Source organism: Phaenicophaeus curvirostris, chromosome 38 (genome assembly GCF_032191515.1).
Source record: "Phaenicophaeus curvirostris isolate KB17595 chromosome 38, BPBGC_Pcur_1.0, whole genome shotgun sequence".
Lineage (NCBI taxonomy): Eukaryota > Metazoa > Chordata > Aves > Cuculiformes > Cuculidae > Phaenicophaeus > Phaenicophaeus curvirostris.
Window position 1 is genome coordinate 1490090 of NC_091429.1, and position 26856 is coordinate 1516945.

At 47.2% G+C, this 26856-nt stretch overlaps 2 protein-coding genes across 4 annotated transcripts in view; both read right to left on the reverse strand.

Moving 5' to 3' along the window:
- The window catches only part of RACGAP1 (Rac GTPase activating protein 1), a 116799-nt gene extending 96187 nt beyond the window's left edge, over window positions 1-20612 (reverse strand). The window contains exon 1 of the mRNA XM_069879406.1: window positions 20608-20612. The gene's annotated coding sequence lies outside the window, so the exon portion shown is untranslated. The remainder of the gene's footprint in view (window positions 1-20607) is intronic.
- On the reverse strand, window positions 1-26856 carry LIMA1 (LIM domain and actin binding 1). 3 transcript variants are annotated; one of them, XM_069879404.1, is made up of 11 exons: window positions 26768-26856; window positions 22696-22831; window positions 20226-20271; window positions 17784-18200; window positions 12379-12487; window positions 10922-11082; window positions 8353-8460; window positions 6333-6390; window positions 5614-5729; window positions 2598-2731; window positions 1-2204 (listed from the first exon to the last, which is right to left on the reverse strand). In XM_069879404.1, the coding sequence occupies exons 2-11, from the start codon at window positions 22812-22814 to the stop codon at window positions 1205-1207; spliced, it is 2268 nt and encodes a 755-aa protein (XP_069735505.1). In that variant the 5' UTR covers window positions 22815-22831; window positions 26768-26856; the 3' UTR covers window positions 1-1204. The 3 variants fall into 3 exon arrangements, with proteins under 3 accessions (XP_069735505.1, XP_069735504.1, XP_069735506.1); XM_069879403.1 differs by having other exon boundaries at window positions 12379-12490; XM_069879405.1 differs by lacking the exons at window positions 20226-20271; window positions 22696-22831; window positions 26768-26856 and having other exon boundaries at window positions 12379-12490; window positions 17784-18544.

A 26856-nucleotide genomic window follows, 5' to 3' on the forward strand; every position in this document is an offset into this window, starting at 1 on the left:
TAAACTTTAATGCAAACGTCCAAACTTTATTGAAGGTTTTGTAGTTAGTAGGAATGTTAAGAAAGCAGATTATTTTACACCTCAAGTACACTTAAGAGCTAATTCTCATGGGTATACAGTACAAATAAAAAGCTAATAAAAAAGGGCATCCTCCTCCCCTGTTCAAGATTGCATTATTTGCAAAATATCCGAAGTCAAGTTTAAAAAGGTACGAAGCTTCAATGCGAGAAATCAAGAAGTTTCACTGTTCACGTGGTTTTATTCCAGAGATTTTTTTGCAACGCAGCGTAATTTCATAGCCATAAATGAAAAGATTCATGGCAGCTCGGTACAAGCAGGATTTCAAAGTTGTCAAAACAGCCTTAAAAATATTGTTTGCAGTTTAAAATGAATGATGAACTCCAAGTAAAAAATGAAAACAAAACAACCCCCCACTTCAAATGCATATGGAATGTAAAAGTAATGCCCTGCAGGCTACTGCGAAACTGTTGACTTGTCTTCCCAGAGATCTCTCAGTCAGCACAGCTTCTGGGTAAGCACTAAAATACCTCTGTTCCAGCAACAGGCACACTGCTCCGGGTGCACAAAATAGAGGAGGGAGTTTTTAATTGATCACAGGCAGTTCTGAGAAAGAAAAAAAAAAAAAAATCACATTGCACTCAGTTTAAGATGCCACAGTTGTTGGATACTAAGCACATAAACATTTTCATTATTAAAAGAAATCCCAGTTGTGCCCTTTACATGTATTAAAGTGCATTAAGTCACCATTTTTAAAGCAGGCCAGAAAGTCCCTTTGATATTGGTCCCTAAGCGCTGCAGTAGCATTTGTAGTGGTCAAGTAGCGTTTCACAGGAAGGCTGTTTCACACCACTGCTGGGAGTACAGTGGGATTCCAGAAATGATTAGTGAAGCACATATTGAAGCTCAAAAAGGATAAGACAGCAGGAGCAGAGAGCAGCTCTGCTCTCGTGCTGTGGACAGAGGTTGAAGCCATCCCACAGCCAGATACTCCTTCCCATGCACCTAAATAGACTCTCTGCAGGCGTCCAGAGTGTGGTTCCAGTTGAGATAATTTGTTGCATTCCCTTACTGTCCCTGTGCAGTATAGCATCACTTTCATGGAGGACAGATGTTTGTTAAAGCTAAAAACACCAATTCAAAAAGGCCAAGCACCTTGCAGCGAGTTTTCTAGTAAAAGGCTGATTTATTCTTCATCATCTTCTTCGTAGTAACGATTCCTTTTGATCTGTTCTTCCACAGACAGATCTTCCATATCTTCACCCTCCCAGAAGCCAACATCCTGGGATTTGCGATTCTGGTTAGGAGACAACTCCTTAGCAGTCACAACATTGGCTACACTGGAATGTTTCGGAGAATTTGGTTCAAGAAATTCTTCATTTGGCATCTGCTCTTCCATAGCAGGTCCTTCCTCATCTGTCTCTGCATTTACCTGGCCATTTTCTACAAAGCTGTGCTCTACTGTTTTGCTACCGGATGATTCCTGTTCTTCCTCTACATTCTTCTCTTCAGCACTTTGGATGTTCCTATTCTCAGACTTCTTTTCCTTTTGCTTTTTCTCTACCACAATCTCTCTCTCCAGTTCTTCACTTCTTTTCGACACGTCTCTCTCTGCCTTAGAAGGAGAAGATGAATTCTCTGCTTTATGGCCTTTAACAGATATTGTTCTAAATGAGGCTGCTACTGTAAAGGGACGACTTCTTTCCTTCAGCGAGGAAGATCTTCTTAGCTTTTTGAGATCCAGATCCACATCCTCCAGCAGATCTGGCTTGGAAGTCTCTTCTTCTGGAGGCCATTTGGGTTTCAATACTTTGATGCCCTCATCCAAGGCACTTCCTTGAGTACTTTGGTCAGATGGAGGCGGCCAGGCAATCCTGAGCTTTTTTGTCTCTGCTGGTCTCTCTTCTCTTTCAGGTAAAGCTGAAGCCTTTGCTTCCATACTTGCTGCCAGAACTCCTACTTTTGCAATTGGAGCATCCTCTACTCCTGGGCTTTGTGGACTTTCTGCCGCATTTACACCGTGGGCAGTTTTCTCTGGGGATTCCTCACATTCAGTTTTGCCTGCCCATAATTCCTTGTGCTGTTTGTGTCCAAAGCCTTCATCGTAATTGCCTTTAGATTTAAAAAGCTGATTGAAGTGAGGCTTGCAATAAATATTTCCTCGCAGGGATGCATACGTCCCAAGACTGTTCAGGGAAATACAAAATCAAATGTTAGCATCCTGCATCTGAGCCACCAAGGTGGGTGTAGATTTTAGTTATCTTACTAAACAGATCCGATTTCAGTCTTCCAAAAACGCTTTGAAAAGACAAGCTTACAACTCGCACGAGTCTGCCTGGCCCACTCTTCAAACATCAGGCACTCTCTACAAAGTTGAATATTATATTCATCCTCCCATAAAATTGTATTAAGAGTTTAAAACCAGACTGCATCAAGTACAAAAGGCACTAGCAAAGCTCCGTGTTACTGCTCCTCCCCAGTCTGACAGATTACGCTTGCCTTCAGCTCAGCTAAGCCCAAACATCTTACTATGAATGCCTCATTTCCTAGACAGCAGCCAAACCGAGTAGCACCTTTACCTGAGTTTACTGTTGCAATAGGAGCAGCGGAAACAGCTGACGTGAAACACCTGCTGGTTGGCAAAGAGCCTTTCCATGGGGTACACAGTCTTCTGACACCCCACGCAGGTTTCCTTCATGGGCAGCTGAAACTTCTACGGGAAGAAGGGAAAGTGAGTTAACTGGAAAATGAATCAGCCGAGAGGGGACTTGGCTTGGGTTCACGCGCAGCTTCCAGAGAGCGCAGAAAAATTACAGCTATTCTATTTCTGCAACTCGGTGCTCATCACATTAGAATGGGGTCTGGTGGGCAGCGAGCGAGGGAGAGGCTACAGCAGGCCCAGAGGACTGTTGCGGCTTGACAGCGAGCCACGATTTAGCCCCAGTGAATTCCACAGCTGAAGCACCACAAGTTGAGCAATGGCTGAGAAGTAACAATGAAATACTGGAACTCATTTAGAACGTTGAGCCAGTTCCCAAATGCTGCCCCATCTATTTCTGCAACCTCAGTTTTCCTTCATAGGAAAATGGAAAAGAATTCAGGTAGATTGCAGTCAGCACCACAATTACACAAGCAGCACAGAAAAAGAGCTTAACTAACCTCAAAATAAAAGGTAGAGGGTGGGAGGGGGAAGGAGCAGAACCTCAGCATCAAGGTTTGAAATTATCTGCTTTGGCTAAAAGCCTCTCTTAGAGGGGAGAAAACAGACTCAGCATGGACTTTGTTTGTAACATGTTCCAGTTCTGTCGCAAAGGAACTATTCTCAGTTTTCAGAACACGCAGCCCTCAAGATTTACAAAGGGCAGAGCTTTGAGGGTAAACAGCTAAAATTGTTTACCTACTCACTAAGAGAATTTCCTGAGAGTTTAGCGTAAGGGTAAACTGAAGCATGAAGGAGCCAAGTGCCACCACTGCGCAGTATTGGCAACGGCTTCACGTTTTGTTTCTGAGAGCATCAAGGAAGCAAGTACCTTGTCCAGGAAAAAAGGTCACTTGATGCCATTCACTTCTTGGAATCAATTAAGCTTGGACAATAGTTAAAACACTTTAAAGGCAAAATTAAATGGCTTGCAGTTGAAAAACTGGCACTCTCAGGCTGCGCATTGACCAGAGCCACTGTGGCAGCAGGGTCAGAGAGGGCTGAGGCTCCAAACTGAGGGTCTGCACAGCCACATCGGTACCATAGCTGTTCTTTGATAACAAATTACCTGCTGCGTGGTTAGTAAAGAGCTTTATGGAAAAATACGATGGCTGAAGAAAAAAACAGGAAGGTCACAGGAAAACACAATTACAGCAATTTATTTATAACAGACCAGAAACAATGGTTAGCAAGGAAAGTTACACTGCATGGGGGACAGACTGTGGAAGACAGAGCCAGCTGAAGCTGCTTTGTCACAACCATGTGTGCTGCCAGTTCGAGTCCAGTTTACAGGCATTTCAATTTAGTTAAGGCATTGCTTGAGGTTACAGTAGATTAAAGTTCTAATTACGGTGACAGCTTGATCAACGCAAGTTCCTTCTGAACAAAAAGCTCTCGAGCTGCTAAAACTGCGCATGAAACCTGAACATTGAGAGTCACTAAATGAAATCTCAAAACAGGAGATTTTACCAATTCAAAGAAAAATCTCACCATCCTTGCTTTCCACAGGAAGCAAAGGCAACAACAATTTGCTTGCCCATCCAAAAGTAACTCTCCCCAACAGCTGAGTTTTGTAAGATGACGTTACGGTGCTGGCTCACGCTTTCTGCAATGCGTATCCCCATCCATGAGGAGGAACTTACTTGTCCACCAAGGAGCCCTATGTCTGATGGAGAGACGCTTTGGGGTGTGAAGAGACAAACTTCTTTCCAGGCACACTACAAATAGGAGCTACAGGAGGAAGGTGAGGCCCGAGAAGCGTAACAAGCTCGAGAGAAAGCTGAGAGTTGAGTTCACATTAGGAGGGAAGCAGAAGGCAGGAGTAGAGGTTAGGAACCAAGAGCAGAAAACAGAAGCTGGAAGAGACAAATAGGAACCTCACATGAATAAACAGCATCTGGGTTTCTATCTTGGCAGCGCAGCATCTAAAGCAGCAACAAGGTAGAGGACTAAAGTGGTTCTAACAATATAAAGAGAGCGGAGAACACCAGGACATGCAGCCTGCCTGTAGCTTGTGTGCTGTAATGGACTGAGATACACAGATGTTACACACAGCTGTAATTTCACCTACTGGCATTTAAACTCAGCACACTGGGAAGCTGCATCTCACTGGTCTTAGTGAGGCCTGTGCTGCTCCTCTCCAAGATGGGGAAAACAACAAGAGCACAGTTGTTTCCTCAGGAGCGAGCCAGGAAGCCTGTGGCAGCCCAGGGAACAGGCATCCTAAGTCCAGACAGCACACGTGACAAGAAAGTACAGCGTGATCCAAATGTTCAGCACTGCCCTTTGTGCATCTAATAAGATTAGCAAATACGCTTCTCTCCAAGAAGTTCTCCATCTGCTGTGCTCCCACTAAGGAAAATGGGACATTAAGGACTGGTTAATCAGAACATCAGATTCGGTCTTTGGGGAGTCAGCGCTGCGGTGTCCTTACTGTACAGTTGCTACTGATTGCAGTCGCCTTGGGAACAGCTGGAAGAGGAGGCTAGAAAGCCAAGACCCAGCCTCCTAAATGCTTCGAGTATAAGGAGCACAGCACCAGCCTCCAGGAGTGCTGACAAGAGCCATAGACAAGCCCCAATACCATCCCCTGCTCAAGCCCCTTTTCCCACACTGCAGAGAAACAGCCTCTGCCTCAGGGCCAGGCTGCTGGGACAGCAGCAGGGCAGCTCCCAGCAAGCCACTAATTCATTTTTGATAACCGAGCAGTTTTCACGTGCTTCCCAATCAAATTACGGTTCCCTCGTGAGCACAGCCTGACGAAGACAGGTCAGATATGGACACATCTGCCGTCAGACCCTTGCGACCCCACAGGTTGCATCAAGGCTTTTCAATATTAAACACAGAAGTCAGTTGGGTTTAAGTCACCAGTGTTTGAGAACAAATACCTGCCCTACCTTCACTGCTTTTGGCAGAGATGCCTCTGTCTGCCCAGTTGGTTTAGAACCAAAGTTTTGCTGCTTCACGCCGACCGGTTTCTGCACTTCTGTCTCATTCTCCAAATTTTGTCCAACTAAGGGGGCAGAGGAAGAAGAAAACACAATCACAATTACTTTAAAACCATGAAAACTCATGCTTATAAGACCGAATAGCAACTCTGCCAGCTGAGGACTACCACTTTTTCTGCTGAGCATCTGCTGTTAAACCTTTAGATCTCAATATTTAAACATGATCATCCTACTTTTCCCATTTACCAGGAGAGATAAATTGATATGTAATGGAAATTAATACACGGGCATCCAACATCTAACTTCCAGGAACTGTTCTTTATTTCTGCAAAGGGTGCTAACAAGGACCTCCTCAGCCTCCTGACGGGTACAGAAGCCACCAGAGCTATGAGTTGAAGTCCAAATGCTGCACTTAAAAGCCTTCAATAAGAGCAAACAAGAGTTACAGGTGTCTTAGAATTACAGCTGCAAATGAACTTCTAAACCTGAAAGAAATTCTTACGAGCTATGAGTCAGGCACAGGACACATTTTTAGTACCAGACAGGTTTTTATAGGATCAAACTCATCGTTTGACAGGACTGATTTCAGGATCCTACGCTTGACTAGGCAGAGTGCTTTTCCTTGGCCACGTACTTTACTGTGGCTGAAGCAGAGACCGCGTGCTTACCATTGCCATCCTCCAGAAGAGCAGCATGGGAAGACAAGCTGTTTTCCCCTGCAGAACCCTGCAAGGGAACATGAGACACTGAGCACTTCTGACCTTCTGAAGCCTGAATAATGAGAGCCTGAGCAGCACAGCAGGCACTGACACAGCCAGCACTGGAACAGGAAGAGACTGGCCACGCTGAGCTACACCTCAAGGTATTTTGGAGTTCTGTAAGGCACAAGACAGAGTCTAACTGACTGCCAAGAGCATCTGTCCTCACTACAAGGTAGACATCTGCATCATTTCACAGCTCTGGCAATATTATGATCATCTGCCATAGTGTTCACACACCCAAACATTGCATTTTTGTTTTCCCAAACACCTGCAGCTTGCATGCTGCTATTTATTAGCCTGCAGAAGTCCTCGTAGTTGTCATCCATGGACCTTCCCAGGTTTTCAACAATCACACCTGAGCCGCTCCTGTTCACTCTCCTTCAGAAACAGAAGCATATTTTAAAAAAAAAAAAAAAACAACCCAACTTCTTTGAAAGGCTGAGTATAAACCAATTTCAGATACCACACATGTTGAAGATAAAGCTCTTGATGTGTATTTCTTGATTAAACCTGGCATTGTTGCTATTCAATCAAATAGTTGTAAGCAGCTACACTGAGAAACTGAAGTGCTGTAACAAGATTAACTGCAAATCATCACTAATTTACTTTAATGATTGAAAGGCCCACTGCAAGCAACTGAAGTTTGCAAATTAATGAGGTAATGAGGAAGGGAGAGAGACACATTAACATACTCTGGTCTACTGAAAAACTGCTGCATGAGTACACAGGGATGTGCATCTGCAGGCTGTTACAGAGCCACATATTTGGCTACTAAATCCTTTAGATTTGGTATGAAAAACAGAGGAGGTCAATAAAGTTCCTTCCATTGCCCCTTTGCTAGAGGATTCCTGTTTCTGACACTTTCTGCTAGTAGTCTTAATTAGGCTCATTTCTGAGGTTTCTCGAGTCCTTTCTAAAGGACAATCCTGGCACTCAAACAATGGTGCTCTCGGTGCAGGTTCTTTCCCGCACCTGGGGCACCTCAACAAGAAACTTCCCAGCTACGGCTGAATGCAAGAAATTGTCCTCAAATCCTCTGCTCCCCAGCAGGGACGTGAGCTGACTTTGCAGGTGTTTTCTGTGAACTCACCTCTCACCAAAAAGCCACCCCGAGGGCTGAACGTGGAGCTGCTCAGCTGTCAGCCAGGAGCAGCTGAAAGCACCAGCCTGGCCCTTTGCCCACAGAGGCTGGAAAGCTCTAAAAGCCTCCCGGCATTAGGCTGCCACGTGCTCGGTATGGTTAGGATACACAGTACTCCAATTATTATCCAGCTACTTTCATCTCATCTGCTGTCCCCGGTTTGGGATACAAACGCTCAAGCATGCTTTATCATCTCTGATTCACAGAGCAATTCAGTCTCCATTTACAGCTGGAGCTCAAACCCAGGAACAAACCCATTCTCAGTTACCTCAATCAAAACTTAGCCACTAAATACAGAAGAAACACTGACAAACTCCTTTTACTTGCATCACAGAAAGCTTCTCAATGGCGATTTTGTGTGTGTGGTGGTGGTTTTTTTTTTGTTTCTATCCCTTTTCTGAGATAGAGGGCAACACCTCCACCTCTCCTTCCTAGTCTGTCCCTTCCGAACAGCCTGTAGCTGTCAATAGCCACACTCCAGTCATGGGATTCATCCCACCACATGTCCATGATGACAAAAGAGTTTAGATTCTGTAGAACCATAGAATGCCCTGAGTTAGAGGGAACCCCCTAGGATCATAGAATGAATCACAGAATCATGGAATGGTTTGGGTTGGAAGGGACCTTAAAGATCATCCAGTTCCAACCCCCGGCCACGGGCAGGGACACCTCCCACTGGATCCCATATCTGCTGCTCATATTCATACGGAACAAGTTAATTGGCTATGCTTGTTCAATTTTCACTTAAAGCGAAGATCTCTATCATCACCAGCGCGAGCACCTTACCTTCTCCCCATCCTGATGGGAAACTGAATCCTCAGGACTTGGTGGCACATTCTCCTTCTGCTCAGATCTGTAATATTTGAGTTCACTCTCGCTGCCTTGAATCTCATTCTGTAGAATAAAGTACTTGAAAGGTGACAGGTTCTTTTCACCTAGGAAAGTATTTGCTGTCTATTTGTCTTAAAAACTCTTCCTTAAACTGTCTTCCAAGTATATACAGTGATAATTAAAGGATATACAGTGAGAACTAGAGGCATAAAAATATGTACAAACTTGGTAAGCTATACATCCTAATGAAGAAAAAAAGGAGGGGCTGTAGAATTTTATTATGATTTGTGGAGGTAATGCCAGCATTTTCCCAAGCAACTCCTTTTCTCTACTCTCAAGATTCCTGTTTAAAATCAGCTCTCGTTTCCCTAGCTCAATCCCCATCTTCCTTTTCCAGAAATGTTAACTTTTCATTTGAAGTTACGTGTAGTTCAAGACGAGCACTATTGAAAGCACTGAAAAATGCCATTTGACATCAGTACAACCCCTACCCTTGCTTCAGTACCAATTCTGTTATTCACCGAGGCTTTTCTTCTTGACAAACTGACTTGTTTAGGATTTCCACAAGAGAATCTTTCAGACTTAAACAAAATCCAGTGAAACCTCGTGTTTTTTTCATTGCCACAGGATACAAGATAATTGGAGACAGACTCGTGCCTTTCACAAGGCATCTCCTCCGCAACATGAAAGAGAAACAGCCCAATGCCAGCCTCAGCATCTCACCAGATGTTGTAAACAAGTCTACGCAAACCCAACTGTGTCTACCAGGTACGGAATGGTAGGATTTTAATCATAGAATCATGGAATTGTTTGGATTGGGAGGGATCTCTAAGCCCATCCAGCTCCATCCCCTGCAGTGGGCAGGGACACCTCCCAGTGGATCAGGGGCTCCAAGCCCCATCCAACCTGGCCTTGAACCCCTCCAGGGATGGGGCAGCCACCCCTGCTCTGGGCAACCTGGGCCAGGGCCTCACCCTTATTTTAAGGCATAGATCGCTAAAGATGCTGCCCACGGTCTCTCCCTCCCTCCCTGCACCATCTGCATCGCACAAAACCAGCTTCTCCCCCTTGCTCTAACCAACTGTAACAGGGACTATCCGGCAATTACACCACAACACCCTTAAAATACTTGTTCCCAAGACAGATTATGGCTTCCCTTTGTAGAGCAGCTGTGACAGAGTTGAAGAGAAGGGAAGTACAAATACCACACTACCATATCAAAAGAGCCCTGGTTGCTTTGTCAGCAGGGAAGGAGAACATCCAAGAGCGATGGCTGCTCTTGGAACACAGAAGTACTGCAAACATTAGCCTCAGAAACCCTAGTTGGCTCCATCTTACATCCTGCCCTGTCCACGTGCCAGGACGTAACCAAAAGAGATTCTGCCAAACATCCCCAGAGCATCAGGCTGGACTGATGCTCAGATCGAGAGCTTGGGGATCTGCAAACAGGAATCTCCAGAGGAACCTATGGTAAATCTCCACCACGAGGACATAATTTAATGGATCAGCTACCACAAAATGGAAAAGGCAGTCTAGCAAACTGAATCCAGGTGAGAAACAGGATGCGAAAATCAGTAATTAGCAGTTAATCAGATTTGTTGCACTGGCTGCAGTTACTTTCCATTCATGCAGAGAAGTCTTACCCACACTGCACAGAAAACCCAGAAATCTGAGCTCAGAAGCTTGGTAGGGACTTTTGCCTCTCTATAAGGACACCCAGAAAGCACAGACTCTTCCAAAGCTTAGAACCATCATTTCCAGCTTTTATTTCCAGCGCAAGCTACCCAGCTTAAGACTGGGAAAACTTAAAGTCTATTCTCTTAAAACTTATCACTCTGGTTAATAAAGTCCTACTTAAGCAATATAAGTTCCCATGGTTAAGCAAAAGGATCGGGCAGTTCCAGATGTGCTTAAACATATTTTAACAACAGCTTAGATTCTTGCAGTCTCTTCAGCTGTAACAGTTTACCAGGATTCATTTATTGCTCATCTCCTGATCAAATAGCTGCAAAACTCACAGAGGTTCATTCACTGCAAGAGTCTAATTGGATTCGGATAATGGATGAAAAGACTTGAAGGGAGGTGAAAAGCAAAAAAGAGGAAAACTGATTGGAGATCCCAAAGCTGCAGACCAAGAAATCCAGGTTCTATGCACTGGATGGCATTGAAAGTCACTCCCTTTTACCGTGCCTCAGTTTCCCCTAGTTTACAGCCAATTTACAATACAGAATCGAGTTTGGGTTTTTTTAACAACAACAAACGTGCAGAGAGCTACAGATATGCAGAAAGAGAAAGGGTGCCAGCAATTCATTCCTTTCCTTTCAAGACTACTTCAGGAAGACACAAACACTTATTTCTTCCCGCAGTAAAGGCACCTTTTGATGAGAAAGGACTCCTATGGGCACAAAGTTATTTTCAAAAGAAGATCGCATTATCCTCAAAAGCCCATTTTCTTTAAGATCTTCTTTCCAGTCTCAGGTTGGGACAAAAATTCTCTTCTAGACAAGCCAAAGGACAAACTTACCATGATGGTGAGGCCTGGGGAGCTGCCGTGCTTGGACACAGCTGCCTGATACTTTGCCAGCCTGTCCTTTATTGAGGTTTCTGTTAAACGAGGCATGTCCAGGCTTTTCTTGGTCTCTGTCTTCTCTGGACTGAGCACTGGACTGGTATCGACAAGATATCCTGGAAAAAAAAGAACTACATGAGTAAAGTGCAACTTTCAGGAACACCAGTAAACCCATCTACAGAAAGATTTACAAATCGCATCCCCTCAACACTGGATCAGGTTGTTCCAAGCCCCATCCAACCTGGCCTTGAACCCCTCCAGGGATGGAGCAGCCACCCCTGCTCTGGGCAACCTGGGCCAGGGCCTCCCCACCCTCATCGTGAAGAATTTCATCCTAATGTCTAATCTAAATCTTCCCCCTTCCAATTCAAAGCCTTTCCCCCTTGTCCTATCACTCCAGGCCCTTGTAAAAAGTCCCTCTCCAGTTTTCCTGGAGCCCCTTTCATTACTGGAAGCTGCTCTAAGGTCTCCCTGGAGCCTTCTCTTCTCCAGGCTGAAGAACCCCAACTCTCTCAGCCTGGCCTCATAGCAGAGGTGCTCCAGCCCTCGGATCATCTCTGTGGCCTCCTCTGGACCATTCCAACAGTTCCATCTCCATCTTACGTCGGGGATTCCAGAACAGGACACAGGATTCCGGGTGGGGTCTCACAAGAGCAGAGTAGAGGCAGAGAATTACCTCCCTCAACCTGCTGGCAACACTTCTTTTGATGTGGCCCAGGATACAACTGGCGACAGCTTAATTATTCAATAAAGAACAATAAAAATACAACCTTTCACTAGCAAGTACCCTCAAATGACTAAAACCTTTTATGAATCAGTGAGATCCCTCTTAGGGACAAGAAACAAATGTGAGTTCTTGCCACTCTCTCCAGCATTGCTCAAAGAAGAACACAACGTGCATCACTAGTGAGACAGAATATTTGCCATAGGGGGAAAACATAAAAGACTGAACGCTTTGTTGGAAAAGAGTCTCCAATCATATAAAAATACATTATTTGCTCAAGTCACAAGGCTAGCTGCGGTCACCCACGTCTGGACAAGGCAGGAGGGATGAGAATTAAAACAAGAAGGAAGAAGGCATCATGCCTTATCTGTTCACTGCTTTCTACGTTAGTCTGAGTAGAAGTAGTTCTAGGGTTGTCCTAGGGACAAAACAGGTTCTATTCCTTAGCTTGCTGGTTATCTCATACGCCTGGGTTTTCCGGGCTTAAGAGGATAATGGTTTAAATTTCACAGCAAGACTTAATTCATTAAACTCGACGCTCTCACGGACTTCACAGATGGAAGATGGCTGCACCTCCTGCCATTTCTGCAAGGCAAAGGGATTTCCAGCACATTGTACAAAGGAGGTTTATTTTATAAACTAAAAAACCCCTACCAAAACCAAACAACAAACCATGAGGTTTACTGACCTGCTGCGCTGTGGCTCTTTTCTCCTTGGCCAACATCAAGGTCCTCCGAAGAGAGGCTATTTTCAGAAATCCTCCAGCTGCCTGCTACCTTCCTCTGCTCCCTGGGGACCTGCTGGAGACACGACTCGCTCATCAACCACCCAGCCAGCCATGGTTGTCCCCGATAATCCGTTAAGATGCACAGGTGTCACTAGCAAATCTGCTTTACTGGAATAAACAAGTCGAGCAGGTGACATCTTATTTAACCAATATAAAGTTTGATCACAGAATACCTGACCCTCTGGCACCTACAAAATATTTAAGAAAAGAGGTTGGTAGATGCCCCGTGACTCGTTATCTTTGCTGAAAGGTCAGAGAGCCACAAAGATCAGGGTTTCATGTCTTTACCACTGCAAATACAAAACTCTGGTTGAGAATTTTGCATTTCATACAATTTCTTTTGAAATTAGGTTCAAAAGCATTTTATATAGATTTAGAAAACAGAGAATAAGTGAAAGGAGTAAGTTATCACAAACCAGCACTGATTTTCAGCTACAGAAAGAAGCATAAATATGTGGTAATAAAAGTTACCTGAAGTTACTTGTTTCGATTGAAACAGAACGTGCATTTGGTAACAAATCACAGTTTGGGTTGGAAGGGACCTCAAAGCCCATCCATGAGGAGGGACACCTCCCACTGGATCAGGGGCTCCAAGCCCCATCCAGCCTGGCCTTGAACTCCTCCAGGGATGGGGCAGCCACCACTTCCCGGGGCAACTCGGGCCAGGGCCTCCCCACCCTCATTGCAAAGACTTTCTCCCTGATGTCTAATCTAAACCTTCTTCCTTCCAATTCAAAGCCATTCTCCCTCATCCTATCACTCCACGCCTTTGTAAAAAGTCCTTCCCCAGTTTTCTTGTAGCTCCCTTCAGGTACTAGAAGGATGCTGTAAGGTCTCCCCAGAGCCCTCTGTTCTCCAGGCTGAAGAACCCCAACTCTCACAGCCTGGCCTCATACCAGAGGTGCTCCAGCCTTTGGATCATCTCCATGGGCTCCTCTGGACCTGTTCCATATCCTTCTTAAGCTGGGGATTCCAGAACTGGAGACAATACTCCAAGTGTGGTCTCACGAGAGCAGAGAAGAGAGGGAGAACCTCCTCCCTCGGCCTGCTGGCCACGTTTCTTTTGATACAGCACAGGATACAGTCAACCTGCTGGGCCAATTCCCTAATTAGGTCTGATAGGGCTGAAGCTTAAGCAGTAGAGTGCTATATTCTGAGATCACCAGGCTAATCGCTATCTGCAAGGCTGCAGCGCTGGACAAGGTGTTCATAGCACCTCCACACCAACGCTCCAGCTGCCTCACTCCAATTCCATATCCGTTTGTTGAGGCCAACTCCCCAAAATCTAACACACAAGAAAAGAAACCATGAGTAGAAACTTCAGCAGCTGTGATAAATGCTCATGAAGGGCAGGGTTTAATTTGATTTCATCAAGATCGGATGTTTTCACAGCTGAAAGTCAACCTTCAAACTACAGGAAGGCAATCGATCTCTGTTCCATCCCTAGGAGGAGTTAAATCACTGAGACGGCTGGAAAGTAAGGTTGAGGCTACTGCAAGGAAAAAGGCAGGTTTGGCAAGATGCTCCAACCACACATTCTGCCTTCCCACTCCCCGTGAAGCTTCTTATTTGCTGGTCACCAAACCAAAGGAAATTCCATGGTTTTAATGTAACAGAACTGCCTGGTAAGACAATCCCTGTGAAAAATCCGCCTGCTTTGGCATACAAACCAGCCACTTCACCAGGAAAGGAAAAGGCAGCTGGAAAACCTGTTTTTCCATTAGCGTGGGAAACAGTTTCTATTTCTGTGGTTTAAGATTTTGGTAATTTTTCTTACTGGAAAGGAGCTTCACTGTGACAAGTCTTTTCCGTCCCAGGGTGTGCTGATAGGTTCAGGTTGGGAGTGTCTGCACGCTTGTGAGAACCTGCAGATTCTGCATTCTCTGCAAATGATCCCGAGATGACTCTGACTCAGCCTGTGTCTCCTTTCACATCACCACGAGCCCACCCATCTGAGGCTCTCACAACTCAGCGTTTCATCATTTAAAGGGTCTGGCTTTTGACTAGCACGCAAAGATGATCCTTATGGGCAGAGTACACTTGAAGACAAGACCCTTCAAGGATGCAGAAGGCAAAAACACGTTTATGAGCCCACTTAAACCCCTATTTTAACATTGCCCTGGGTTTCGGTTTGTTTCTTTAAGAAAGCCCCACAAGCATTTTCTTGCACAGAGCGGGAGCGACAAAGCTACAACTGAAAAGAACAAGGATGTTTAAGCAGCAGAGCGCACAAGGAAGCTTTCACAACTAGGGAAACAACGGTCTTAAATCAAGTAACAGATCCAGCATCTGGGATTCCAACCTCGCTGAAAGAGCCCGTTAGCACTCTCCACCAGAAAGAGAGTTAGAAAGAGAGATGGGAAACTTGCTTGGTTTGCCTCTTCTCATTCTCTGCTTCAGAATCTAATTTCTATTTATTTTCCCTCTAGGCTTTCTCCAGTAACACCACGCTGAACTGCCACCGCGTTGAGAATTAAAAGAATTCTCAATTATAACTGGAATTAACTCTGAAACAAATTAAACCTCTAAGTAACAGTTGGCAAAGGGCAAACGTGTTGCCAAATAGTTATGATATGTGTCAAGTCAGCGCCACCAACAGGAATTCCCCGATCAGGGTCCAACTCCTCATCTAGATGGATACACAAAATCCAGGCTGTTTTCCAAGGAAACAAACCCTCCATGTTTTCACCAGCAGTGAAGGATTCAACGCTCGTCAGAAACAGACTCTTCTGCTCAACTTGGCAGGACCTGGTGAGTTCCAACTGCAAGAGCTTTCCACCGCAGCAGGTCAGTTACCAGAGGCTGCCATCTCCTGACCAGCTAAACCAGACTGAGTTAACGAGTACTCCAGCTGTTAACCGAATTGCCTCCACAGTCCTGTGAGCTCCTCTCCTTTTCACCACCTCAGACATCTACAGGTGTTACAACTTCACCTGAAGAACATCTTAAGCCTGGAGAAGAAAAGGCTCCAGGGAGACCTTAGAGCAGCTTCCAGGACTGAAAGGGGCTCCAGGAAAGCTGGGGAGGGGCTCTTGATCAGGGAGGGCAGGGAGAGGATGAGGGGGAATGATTTTATGCTGAAAGAGGGTAGAAGACCAAATCAAAGTCACACCTCTTTCAGTCCATACTGACTGTGCTGAGTGTGACTCTGCAATAGAAGCTGGGCTACACGGGACAGTAAGGTCAGCGTTGAAGGAAAACCACAAACAAGCCTGGATACAACTTTGTAAGAAACACCGTAGATCCCCTTGTTCTTTCTTTTCTTCTGAACTTCTTTGTGTTTGCTCTCGCTGTCACTTGCGGGGAGAAGTGATGATCAGCCTGGATGATCTTAGAGGTCTTTTCCAACCATAATGATTCTGTGATTCCATAATAATTCTTTAAAATCAATAAAAGACCTGAAATTCAGCTTTTACTCAGCACTGACCCAGCTCAGAGCCCCCACCCCAAATGCCATCAGAGCATTTTTCCTTCAAGAAGCAATAAACCAGACCTGCTTTGGACCCAAAGGGCCAAAGACAGAGCACAATCTAAGTGAATAAATGAATAAACTAGGAGGCTTTGCATATAACCCTGAAAATGAGAATAGGTTTTAGTTTAGAGCGAGTGACTGAGTCAGAAAATCCAGGCTCTAATCTGGATTCTTGCCAGAGACTTGCCCAGCGACCAGGCAAGCCATTTCATCCTTATTGCCAGAGTTACAGCCACATCGCTGCTGAGCTCGTGCAGATGTTTTCCCAGCAAAGCTCTGACAGCACCTACACCTAAAGGCTAAAGTAAATGCCAAGGGAAACGGCCTGGCTTGCGCTTCAACCGGACAGAGCTCAGGAAAAGCACACGTGGAATCGGCAACTGCCGTCAGCCAAACCGACCCCATCGCTGCAGCTGCTTCCTACCTTGGTGGGAAAGGCCTGTGTCCCCACAGCACTTGATTATCATCATTGGACATCAACCCCACCCCTCAGATCAATTCCCAGAACCAGAAATCTTACCATCGCGCTTTCTGATCACAAAGACACCCTCCTGTACACTGAAATTTTAGAGCACTTCATGCATTTCCCCTTCTACAACTAAAGAGCAACCACATGAACCTAGAATCAGAACATAATTTGAACCTAATCTGAATGGTTTCACACCTTTTACATGGTATTTTTCTCTGTTCAATCGGTTTTCAACAATATTTAAATTATTAAGCTTGACAGAAATATCGGTTCCAGTCTCAGTCAGCTCCAAAACAATCTATTGCCCAGGCTGAGATAAAGTAACTCTGAGCCCATCTGCAACTCGGTACCTTCCTGTGGAATTCAAGCTGATTAATCCCACAGCGAGAGTTCAGAGAAGCGCTATCAGGAGATCCCCTCCACCCTTTCGATGGGTGGGATAAGGGCAGCTCCGGCAGGATGACAAAGGCTACAAAAATCTAAATTGGGAAATGACTGCCTACAGACCCAAAACTCCCTGCAACACAAGACGAGCTCCTCGGAAGCCCTTAATTGTTACATATTCCAACAACTCCTGTACAAAATGTGTTTGTTTTACTGCAAGAAAACCACCCACGGGAAAACAAAGCCAGAAGTCTAGGAAACTATGAGAAAACTGGAAAATCCACCCGCATCAAGGCCTCTGGACTGTGTTGCAAGTCCCCAACATATGCAACTCATTTTCTCGTTTGGCAATTCTCCCCCGGGACACGCAGTCTGCGCTCCACATGCCGGATCAGATTTCATGAGCAGCCCTAGGAAAATGCAAGCCCTGTGCATTTGCAAGTCAAAACTGGTGAAAGCAGGGGCTTGGCAGCGTCTATGCTTGGTTTTCCCCGTGAGGGATTGGTTTTTCTTTTCTCTGATAAGAAACATGGGTTAAGATACCACGATGAGAGAAGAGCAAGGAAGGGACGGGAGTATTTCATGGAACGTACAGCTCTCTGTCTCTTCACAGATTGTGATTCACGCACCGATTCGTACATAAAACCTTTCTGAACTCCGGCAAATGCTTCCACCCCAGATCGCCCAGCTCACTTCAGCAACTCTTAATATATTCCACGCTGATTTTTCTCCATTAACTCGTACCCTTTCACAAGCAAATTCACTTCAGGCGCTCACAAACAGCCCCAGCTCCAAGCACTCTGCACACATTCTACAGCTCAAATAAGTTATTAACACCAGAAACGCTGTCTCCGCTAAAACAAGGGATATAATATTTGCAGAGGCAATAGTTGGGAGCTACTCCCTCCCAGGACTCGTCCCAGTGCCGGAGAGGCAGCAGAGCTTTCGTTCCTCTCGAGATTTGATGGGATGGATCCTTACCTTGCTGGCAGACGCTTCGCCCCTTTCAAACATCATCTTGAGCTTGTTTAGCGGGACGTTGTATTTCTCAATCTTCGCCGAAGAGTCCGTGTTCTCGCCGGCTTCGGGCTTCTCCACCTCTCTGGGCTCTCTGGGACCGTTTTCCATGTCGCCGCTCTCTGGTGAGCAGCTTCGAACCTTCCCGCTGTCCCTCCCAGAACACTGCGGTTGGACAGAGGTGCCTGTAGGGACACTGACCTCTGGGTTCTGCTCCGTGTCCCGGGACGAAGCGGAGCTGCCGGCTTTGTAGCCAACCTCAGCACAGCCGCTGCGTTGCGTTTCCTTCCGAGCCCCCGTTTCCAGCACCGGATTCTCCCACTTCTTCTTCAAGACGCTCAGATTTCCCCGTTTAAAATGAGGAGGAAGAGTTTCTGTGGTCTACAAAGAAGAAGTCAATTCCACTTTTACGCGTGGTGAAGCATTAAAGCGCTTCCTTTCGAAGGGAAAGGAAGTTAAAGGCTCAGTCCTGAGCTCTTTCAGCCAGCTGTGAATAGTTACAACTGTGCCGCATGGAGAAAGCATCCAGGATAGGGAAGGAAGGAGGGGGGAGAAGAGAAAAAGTCAGGAGCTGCAGCAGGAAGTGAGCAAACAGGATGGCCTTATAAGGGAAAAGGGAGCCGAGCCCTAAAGAGTTAAATGACAGACAAAAGGCTTGAATCCACACTCCAAGGGAAGGGAACCAACATCCAGACAAGGGTCTCCAGTCCCACAACAGGAAGACGATGGCACCAGAGGGGCCAGCTGGGGCGCCAGATGTGGCAGGAGACAGCAATTCCCAGCCTTCCCAAAAACTCTAGAGGAGCTTTCAGAAACCACCTCTCCTTGGGAGTCCTGGCTCTCCACTCTTGCCTCCCAGCAGTGTTTGAGCCACCAGAGATCCCTCTCCAATACTTTACAGGTTAAGGCTCCAGCTGAGCACCACCATCAATTGTGTTTTTGCTCCCATTTATAAACGCCCCATCATGTGCTGGAATTTTCCCTGTCTCCCCCACCACGCAGCAAGCTCCCAGCAGGATGCACGCACACAAGTCACGGGCGCTGCCTCAGTGGCAATACCTGGCATCTGAGTGCTTTCCAGAGGAGTTTCCCCTCTCCCCACATCAACAAACCAGCCCCGGGTTGACTCACTCCCAGCTATTTCCTGCTGCCACTGTATTTTTGCTGCCTCTTTCTTACGGAGACCACTGCGTATCCAACTCGCAGCAAGTGGAACAGGTCTGCAAGGCTTACAGGAATTAAACAGGATTAGCAGCTATATTCGGATTTAAGTCTCTCACCCTATTACTCTGCTGGTCACATTTTGAACGCCGCTTTGCAAATTAACTTGAATTCACCTAGACTTCCACAGGGACGAGATGCTCGCTGACTGTGCCTAAAACAAAGCACTGTCCCACCATGGGCAGCGACACCTCCCACTGGATCAGGGGCTCCAAGCCCCATCCAGCCTGGCCTTGAACCCCTCCAGCGATGGGGCAGCCACCCCTGCTCAGGGCAACCTGGGCCAGGGCCTCCCCACCCTTATCACAAACAATCCCTCCCTAAAGTCTAACCTAAATCTTCCCCCTCCCAATTTAAAGCCATTCCCCCCTGTCCTATCACTCTATGTCCCTCCCCAGCTTTCCCGGAACCCCTTTCAGTACTGGAAGCTGCTCTAAGACCTCCCTGGATCCTTCTCTTCCCCAGGGTGAAGGGCTCCAAATCTCTCAGCGTGGCTTCATAGCACGAAAGAGATGAAGGCGCCGTGGTCTAACCCAGACTCACTGACACATCCTGAAAATGCTGCCCCTTTTTAAAGTAAAAATCGAACTGCACATATGCTCATAGAGTGACCTGCGAACTCAGCGCCTGGTATTGCAGCCTGGGCCCCTGACCCCAGACCAGAAAGCAGGGTTGACAAGAGGGATGCGAGGCTATAACAGAGCCAAAAGGATGGGGCTATCCCACATCCAGGGGCATTTTGAACCCCCTAAGCCACTCCAGACATGCCCCTTATTGGCTCCTACAGCTACCACAGGCACACTCAGATCACCTGGATTTCAGAGAGGCTGGGAGCTGCTTCTAAGCAGGCTTTTAAATTCAGTTAAGAAAGGGAGAGGCACCTACAATGCCCTCCAGCTAAGAACATGAGGTGGATATTCATGGGTTGTGGTTAACTCATTTTGCCTTTTGCTTAGGAGCAAATTGGTGCTTCAACACGTGGCTCTGGGCAAGGCACTTGTTTTTTTTTCCTTTCGTTGCCACTGGGAAAGGACAGAGGGAAGGAGGCAAAAGCAAACTCTACGCCTAAGCCAAGTGTTCTGTAGGACACGTGGCAGCAACCTGGATATTCCAAAAACCCACTGTCACAGCAACATCCATCCCAATCACAGGCTGGTGCCTATTGCCTGGGAATCAAATACTTACGCTTCTTCTTTTGTCAGCAGTGGCCTCCTCAGCTGCTTTCTGATACCTTTGAGAAAGAGGAAAGAGATTAAAAACCACTGACACTTTTTAAAATACTGAAAGCTCTTGAAGACAACATGACTATTTCCCCCACCACAGACTCTGTGCACTTCCCAGACCTACCCAACGTAACCAGAGTCTGGAAAAAAAATAGTACCAGAACAATGCAAAGTGATGGAAATGTTAAGTCATCCAGTTTACAATAATAGCATACATTAATATTTTTCATTATCTAAGCACTCTAATGCTGAAACACAGACCATTTACCTCGGAATAGCTGTATTGTTCCTGCCACCCGGCTGTCTGCTGTGCCCCCTCGCAGGAATAACTCGGCTATTTATACAGCAGCTGCCGAACCGTAACAAATTACAGCTTGGCATACGCAGAAAACCTACAGAAGTGCCAGTTTATTTCACCACGCTGGGTTGTAAACTGCACCCATTCAGCAGTTGCTCCACGAGCAGCTGAAGCAGCCCAGCAGTGGAAGCGGTAATCGCAGCCTTCGCAAGATAAGCCACTCCGGATCATGAATCAAAGTCCTTTAAGAAGCTATAGAAAACTCTCAGCAATCTGCACACCCCTCCCCAGCGAGGAGCACGCAGACCGTGCCGATCGCTGACAGCACAGGGGAAGCTGCACTCTGCTGCCAAAATGCACAAAGCAGTCAGATGGGACCAATTTTCAAAGAATCGTAGAACGGTTTGGGTTGGAAGGGACCTCAAAGCCTATCCTGTCCCAGCTCCCCTGGCAGGGAAACCTCCCACTGGATCAGGGGCTCCAAGCAACATCCAACTTGGCCTTGAACACCTCATTGTGAAGATTTTCTTCCTAAGGTCTAACCTAAATCTTCCCCCTTCCAATTTTAAGCCATCCTCCCTCGTTCTGTCACTCCAAACCCTTGTAAAAGCCCCTCCCCAGCTTTCCCAGAGCCCCTTTCAGCACTGGAAGCTGCTCTAAGGTCTCCCTGGAGCCTTCTCTTCTCCAGGCTGGAGAAGCCCAACTTCTCAGCCTGCCTTCATAGCAGAGGTTCTCCAGCCACCAGATTATCTCTGTGGCTTCCCCTGGACCGTTCCAACAGTTCCATCTCCTCCTTATTTTGAGAATTCCAGAACTGGACACAGGACTCCAGGTGGGGACTCAGCAGTTCTGCCATTTCTAAGTGTTTTTCAAACGGGAGAAACTCAACATCTGCTTGGACAAACAGCGTTGCTGTCTTTCTTATCCATGCAAATCTACTTCTGTACAGTACACACAGTAAATGAGACACTAATATCGTAACACTCATCAGCTTCACATTTAATTACTGCTGGTATCAAACCTATAACTGAAGGGATGATTTGGGCTCAGTTCCTTCTAAGAAAAAAGATGCTGATGTGTAGGTACCGGCTCTATTACTCAGTTTTTCTTTACAGGAATTACAGTTTTTTTCCTGCTGAGCAGTGTGTTCCTATGTAGATCTCTCCTGTTACGCTGAAGAGCAGACAAATCACATCCTTACTCCTTCTGCTCTACGAGCTGCGTTTACCATACAGGCTGGAAGCTGCTAAAGGACTGAGCTGCCCCTCTTTAACCAACACAAACCCGTTAACCTGTATCTCTGTACTACAAAGGCTCCAAGATTTGAGCAAGACACACTGCAAGAGTAATTTTATGGAATAAGAGTGATCAATCCTGGAAGAAGCAACAAAGAGAGACCCGGGGGTGGAAGTCAAATACCCCACTGGGCAAGGATGGGAACCAAAGAGCCCCAGGCAGTGCTCGCTCTGCCACGCAGCCCTTTGCGAGGCAATTTGCATGTCTGTGACCAGCAAAATTGATAATATCAACACTGGATGATGGAACGAAACCTAACTTTTTCAGATACAAATGTTTAATTAACAGCAACGTAGAAAAATTATGTTCCTCGCTGTGAGTGTCAAGCCAGTGAGCAGGACTGTGTCTTTCTAAGGAACTAACAGAGCTTATGCTGAGGGCCCCTACTCGATTAAGGAATTGCAGTTTGGATTACTCCCAGTAAACCCTTTTCAAAGGATTATCGACATTTAGCAAGATGACCAGGTCCTGTAATCAAGCTTCAACGAGTGAATAAATTACCTTAAGGAGAGCGGTCAAAGCAAGCAGCTTCTCCCTAGGATAGAGCAATCCAAGACTAACCCCCTCCAACACCAACTCTCTGCTGTTTGTCATTTGACAGAAACCATTCTGCTTTATTTTCTGACAGCAGAAATAAAAGATATTCTAATTCGGACTGCTAAAACAAGCGCAGCAACTAAAACAACTCTTGCCCAGCACGTATTAAAGCAGAAACTGAAGTGCCTGCAGAGCTCTGATCTTTTTAAGAAGCAAACCAACTGTCAGTGCAGTAGTCGGCGCCCCAGGTACCGGTTCCCAGCCCAGGCACAGCCGCGTCCAGCAGCCCCACTGCACTTACTTGGAGAACCTCTCCACGAGAGCTGATGATTTATTCTTGTTGACCAGAGAAAGCTCTTTCGCAGTGATTTTCAAAGACTGGGAAGTCCATTGTCTTCTATTAAACGGGGAAGGCTCCATCTTATCACCCCAAACACCTGCTCAGGAAGAAAGCAAAGCATCAGCACCACGAATTCTGTGAGCAGAAAGGGAGTTTCACAAAGGGATTCCATTCTAAGTCACCATTCAGATGCTCCCAGGTTCTAGTCCTGATCATTCAGATCTGCTCCATCAACTGACTTTAAAAAAAAGCATCAGATTAAAATTCGAATTTCCTCTGCAGATGCCATTGAGATGGTGCCCCCGATAAACACCAGCCACGAGGGAACGAGCCCCACGCCTGAGCAGGGGTCACCAGCAAGCGGTGATTAAAGATGCTAACATGAAACACTCTATTCCTGCACACGCAGGGGCTTCAGGAAGCTCTCAGGTGCCCTGTCTTGTTCTGGTTTCTAAACCAAACGCGCTGGCATTTATGTAAGCAGGTTATGAAACCTAAGAGGGTGTAATTCCCATGCAAACATTTTTCATTCACTCTCGAGGCGCTCATTCCTAATGCAGCAGCGGTTTCCTCGGGGAGCCAAAACAAGCTGCCTGCTCACAGTAGCCGTGAACTTCACGCAGCAGGACCTCTCCGCTGCCTAAAGGAACAGCTCAAACCACCCCGTCCTGCTGGAAACGGGGAAGAGATTGGGTACAACTTTTCACCACCTAAGCCAACAAGACTATATCAGATTCTTTTTTTACACATTGAGTTCTATTTTGTGGAGGAGGAAAGGAGGAAAGATTAATTTAAAGAGTTCTCTGATAAGGCAAAAATAAAGCTTGTAGGGCAACGCCTTTCCTTTTCTCCTCTCTTTTTTTCATCCCTGGTCTCACATCACACAATGACTGCAGCGAGTGCACTAACTGGCCTGAGCTAACACAGGCAGCTCATTTTCCCTCGATTGCTTTAATTGACTCACATCGTTAGGCCACAGAACTCCAGGAGCCTGACCTGACCATGAGGCAGTGGAAGCAGCTGAAGACAACTCGCTATCAACAAACAAACATAGCAAAGACCACATTTCCAACAGCCTCGTAGGCAGATAATGCGGCTGCTCAAAACCAGCAAAGACTTGGGATTCCGTAACGCCTCCATCTGAAAGGATTCCACTGCAGCAAGCAGAACCCACGGGAGTCGTGTGTCCCGGTGACTTTCAGCGTGAAAAGGGAGCTCTGGGTCTGCGAGGTGCCCGCTGGGTGCTGGAAGCGGAGGAGCCTCTCTGGTGCTGCACCCTGCTGCTGCGCAGAGAGAAAACAGGAGGCAGAGGAGCACGCTGCAGCCGTGGTGGATGAGCAGGACTCCTGACGGAACGAAGAGAATAACGTGCTGTGCCAGCACAGGCTTTATCAAGATAGTGACTTTTAGATACACAAGTTCAACTATCGCAGCAAACGAAAGTGATGCTCTTGTGTTGTGATATTGAAACGCCTCAAAACTCCTTATCCACGCTCCCAGCCTCAGACTCGCATCTCCTCCTTCCAGCACTCCCCGAGAAGCATCCACTGCCTCTTCCAATCACCAAAAGTAACTCAAGCTGCAGAATTACTTCCCAAAACCCATGCTTTCCCGAAAATATTTTGTATCCCCAAGCCACCCGCTGCCATTAACCCATGAGCTTTTGTCCCAGCTGCGCTAAGAGACGGATGCTTTCCATTTGGCTAGTTTAAAACAACCACCAGTCTTTGCCAACTGCTTAAATTATAACCCACAAAGAAAAAGGAGCTGATTACAATATAGGAGTGCTCAGCGTTCTCCATTTTCAACACGCGTACTGCACATGGAAACAGATCTATGTTTCTGTGCTTGCAGGACACAGTCCCTGGTGTCGATGCCTAGAGGTAAGTGTTTACCAACTAATTTAATAAAACCATGGAACGCATAAGTAGAGATAATGGAGAGAATACACTCCTGAAAAGCAGAAGTCTGTGTTAAAAGAGAACATAGCCACGTAATGGTACAGTTTAAACTGGTTTATGATTTATCACCCATCCCTGGAGGTGCTCAAGGCCAGGTTGGATGGGGCTTTGAGCCCCCTAATCCAGTGGGAGGTGTCCCTGCCCACAGCAGGGGGCTGGAATTGGATGAGCTTTACAGTCCCTTTCAACACAAACCGTTCCATGATTATCTTGAGGCAAAAGGAGGTCACCTGGAGCCCTGTTTTGTGGTTTCAGAGCAGAGCCCGTCCTGCCCAGGGAGCGGCAGCGAGGCCGGCGCTGGACGCCTCCCTTGGCACGGAGCACAGGTTGCTCATTGACTTGCACCATAGGCGGAAGGGCAGCTCTGCTGAAATACTGAGAACAGCAGCACCTAGGTTAATTGTGCAGAAAATAAGACCATCTTTGATGCCTGAGCATCCATCGCAGCTTGTAGAGACCTCTCTTTGTGGACACATCATCTCCCTGTGGTGGTGCTGTTCTGTTTTCCCACTGGTTTCCCCATTACAGCCCCAGGTCCAGGAAAACAATCTGGCCTGCTTCAGAACGCATCTCTGGAAAGGCAGCAGCCACTGCTGCAATCACAGAATCACCAGGTTGGAAGAGACCCACCGGATCATCGAGTCCAACCATTCCCATCAATCACTAACCCATGTCCCTCAGCACCTCATACACCTTAAACCCCTCCAGGGAAGGGGACTCAACCCCCTCCCTGGGCAGCCTCTGCCACTGCCCAACGACCCTTTCCATGAATTTTTTTTTCCTAATGCTCACATGGAAAGCCGAGCAGCGTATTTGGAATTTCTGTCACAGAAAGGAGGTAAAACAGAACTCTAAGATGCCCCCAAACCTGCGCTCCCGCATTCTTAACACCATTCCACATTCTTAGCACTTTCCCATACATTCACGCTTGAGCTTCTCTGCACATTTTTGCTGCTCCTTCTAAATCTGAACAAGGCTGGGGAGATACCGGCCCAAAGAAGCTGGGAATGCCCCTTCCCTGGAAATATTCAGGGTTGGAACGGGGCTCTGAGCAACCCCATTTGGTCTAAGATGCCCCTGCTCACTGCAGGGGGGTTGGACCAGACAGGCTCTATGGTTCCTTCCAATCCAAACTATCCTGTGACTATTCCAAGTCATTTCAGTCCTTTATTGTGGGGTCAGTTCTGGGCCCCTCAGCACAAGAAGGATGTTGAGGCTCTGGAGTGAGTCCAGAGAAGAGCAAGGAAGCTGGGGAGGGGGCTGGAGAAGAAGAGGAGCGGCTGAAAGAGCTGGGGGTGTTCAGCCTGGAGAAGAGGAGGCTGAGGGGAGACCTCATTGCTCTCTGCAACTCCCTGAGAGGAGGGTGTGGAGAGGAGGGAGCTGGGCTCTTCTCCCAAGGGACAGGGGACAGGACGAGAGGGAATGGCCTCAAGCTCCACCAGGGGAGGGTCAGGCTGGACATTAGGAACAAATTTCATGGCAAAGGTCATTGGTCCAGAGGGGGTTGAGTCCCCTTCCCTGGAGGGGTTTAAGGGCCGGGTGGACGAGGTGCTGAGGGCCATGGGTTAGTGATTGATGGGAATGGTTGGACTCGATGATCCGGTGGGTCTCTTCCAACCTGATTATTCTATGATTCTATTAACATTTAACTGAGACCCCAAGCAGGCAGAGATGGGTTAGACACCAACTCAAGCAGAGATGGGGGAGGACGAGGGGGACCGCGGAGCCGCGCGGGGCATTAAGGAGGCGGAGGGCAGGGATTCAGCATCAAATCCGCCTCCAATAACTTTACGACGAGTTTACGGGGAGGGTCAGGCAGGATCCCGAGGCGAAGCGCTTCGCCACCACCTTCCTGCGGGAGCCGAACGGGGGTTCGTGGGGCTCCCGGTGGGGTGAGACCCGGGCCCGGGGAGGGGAAGCTGGAGGTGAGAGCACCGGGACAGCCCCGCAACAGCCCCCCTGGGGCTGTTGCGGGGCTGTCCCGGTGCTCTCACCTCCCTGCCCCGACACACACACCCCCACACCCCCCCTCCCACCCCGGCTCCAGCCCCGGGAGCGCGCGCCCCACGCACCTGCGGAGGAGGCGGGTCCCGCGCGCACCTGTCGCGGCCGCCGCGGCGACTGCCCCTCCGCGCGGCGCCGGCGGGAGACAGCGGCTCTG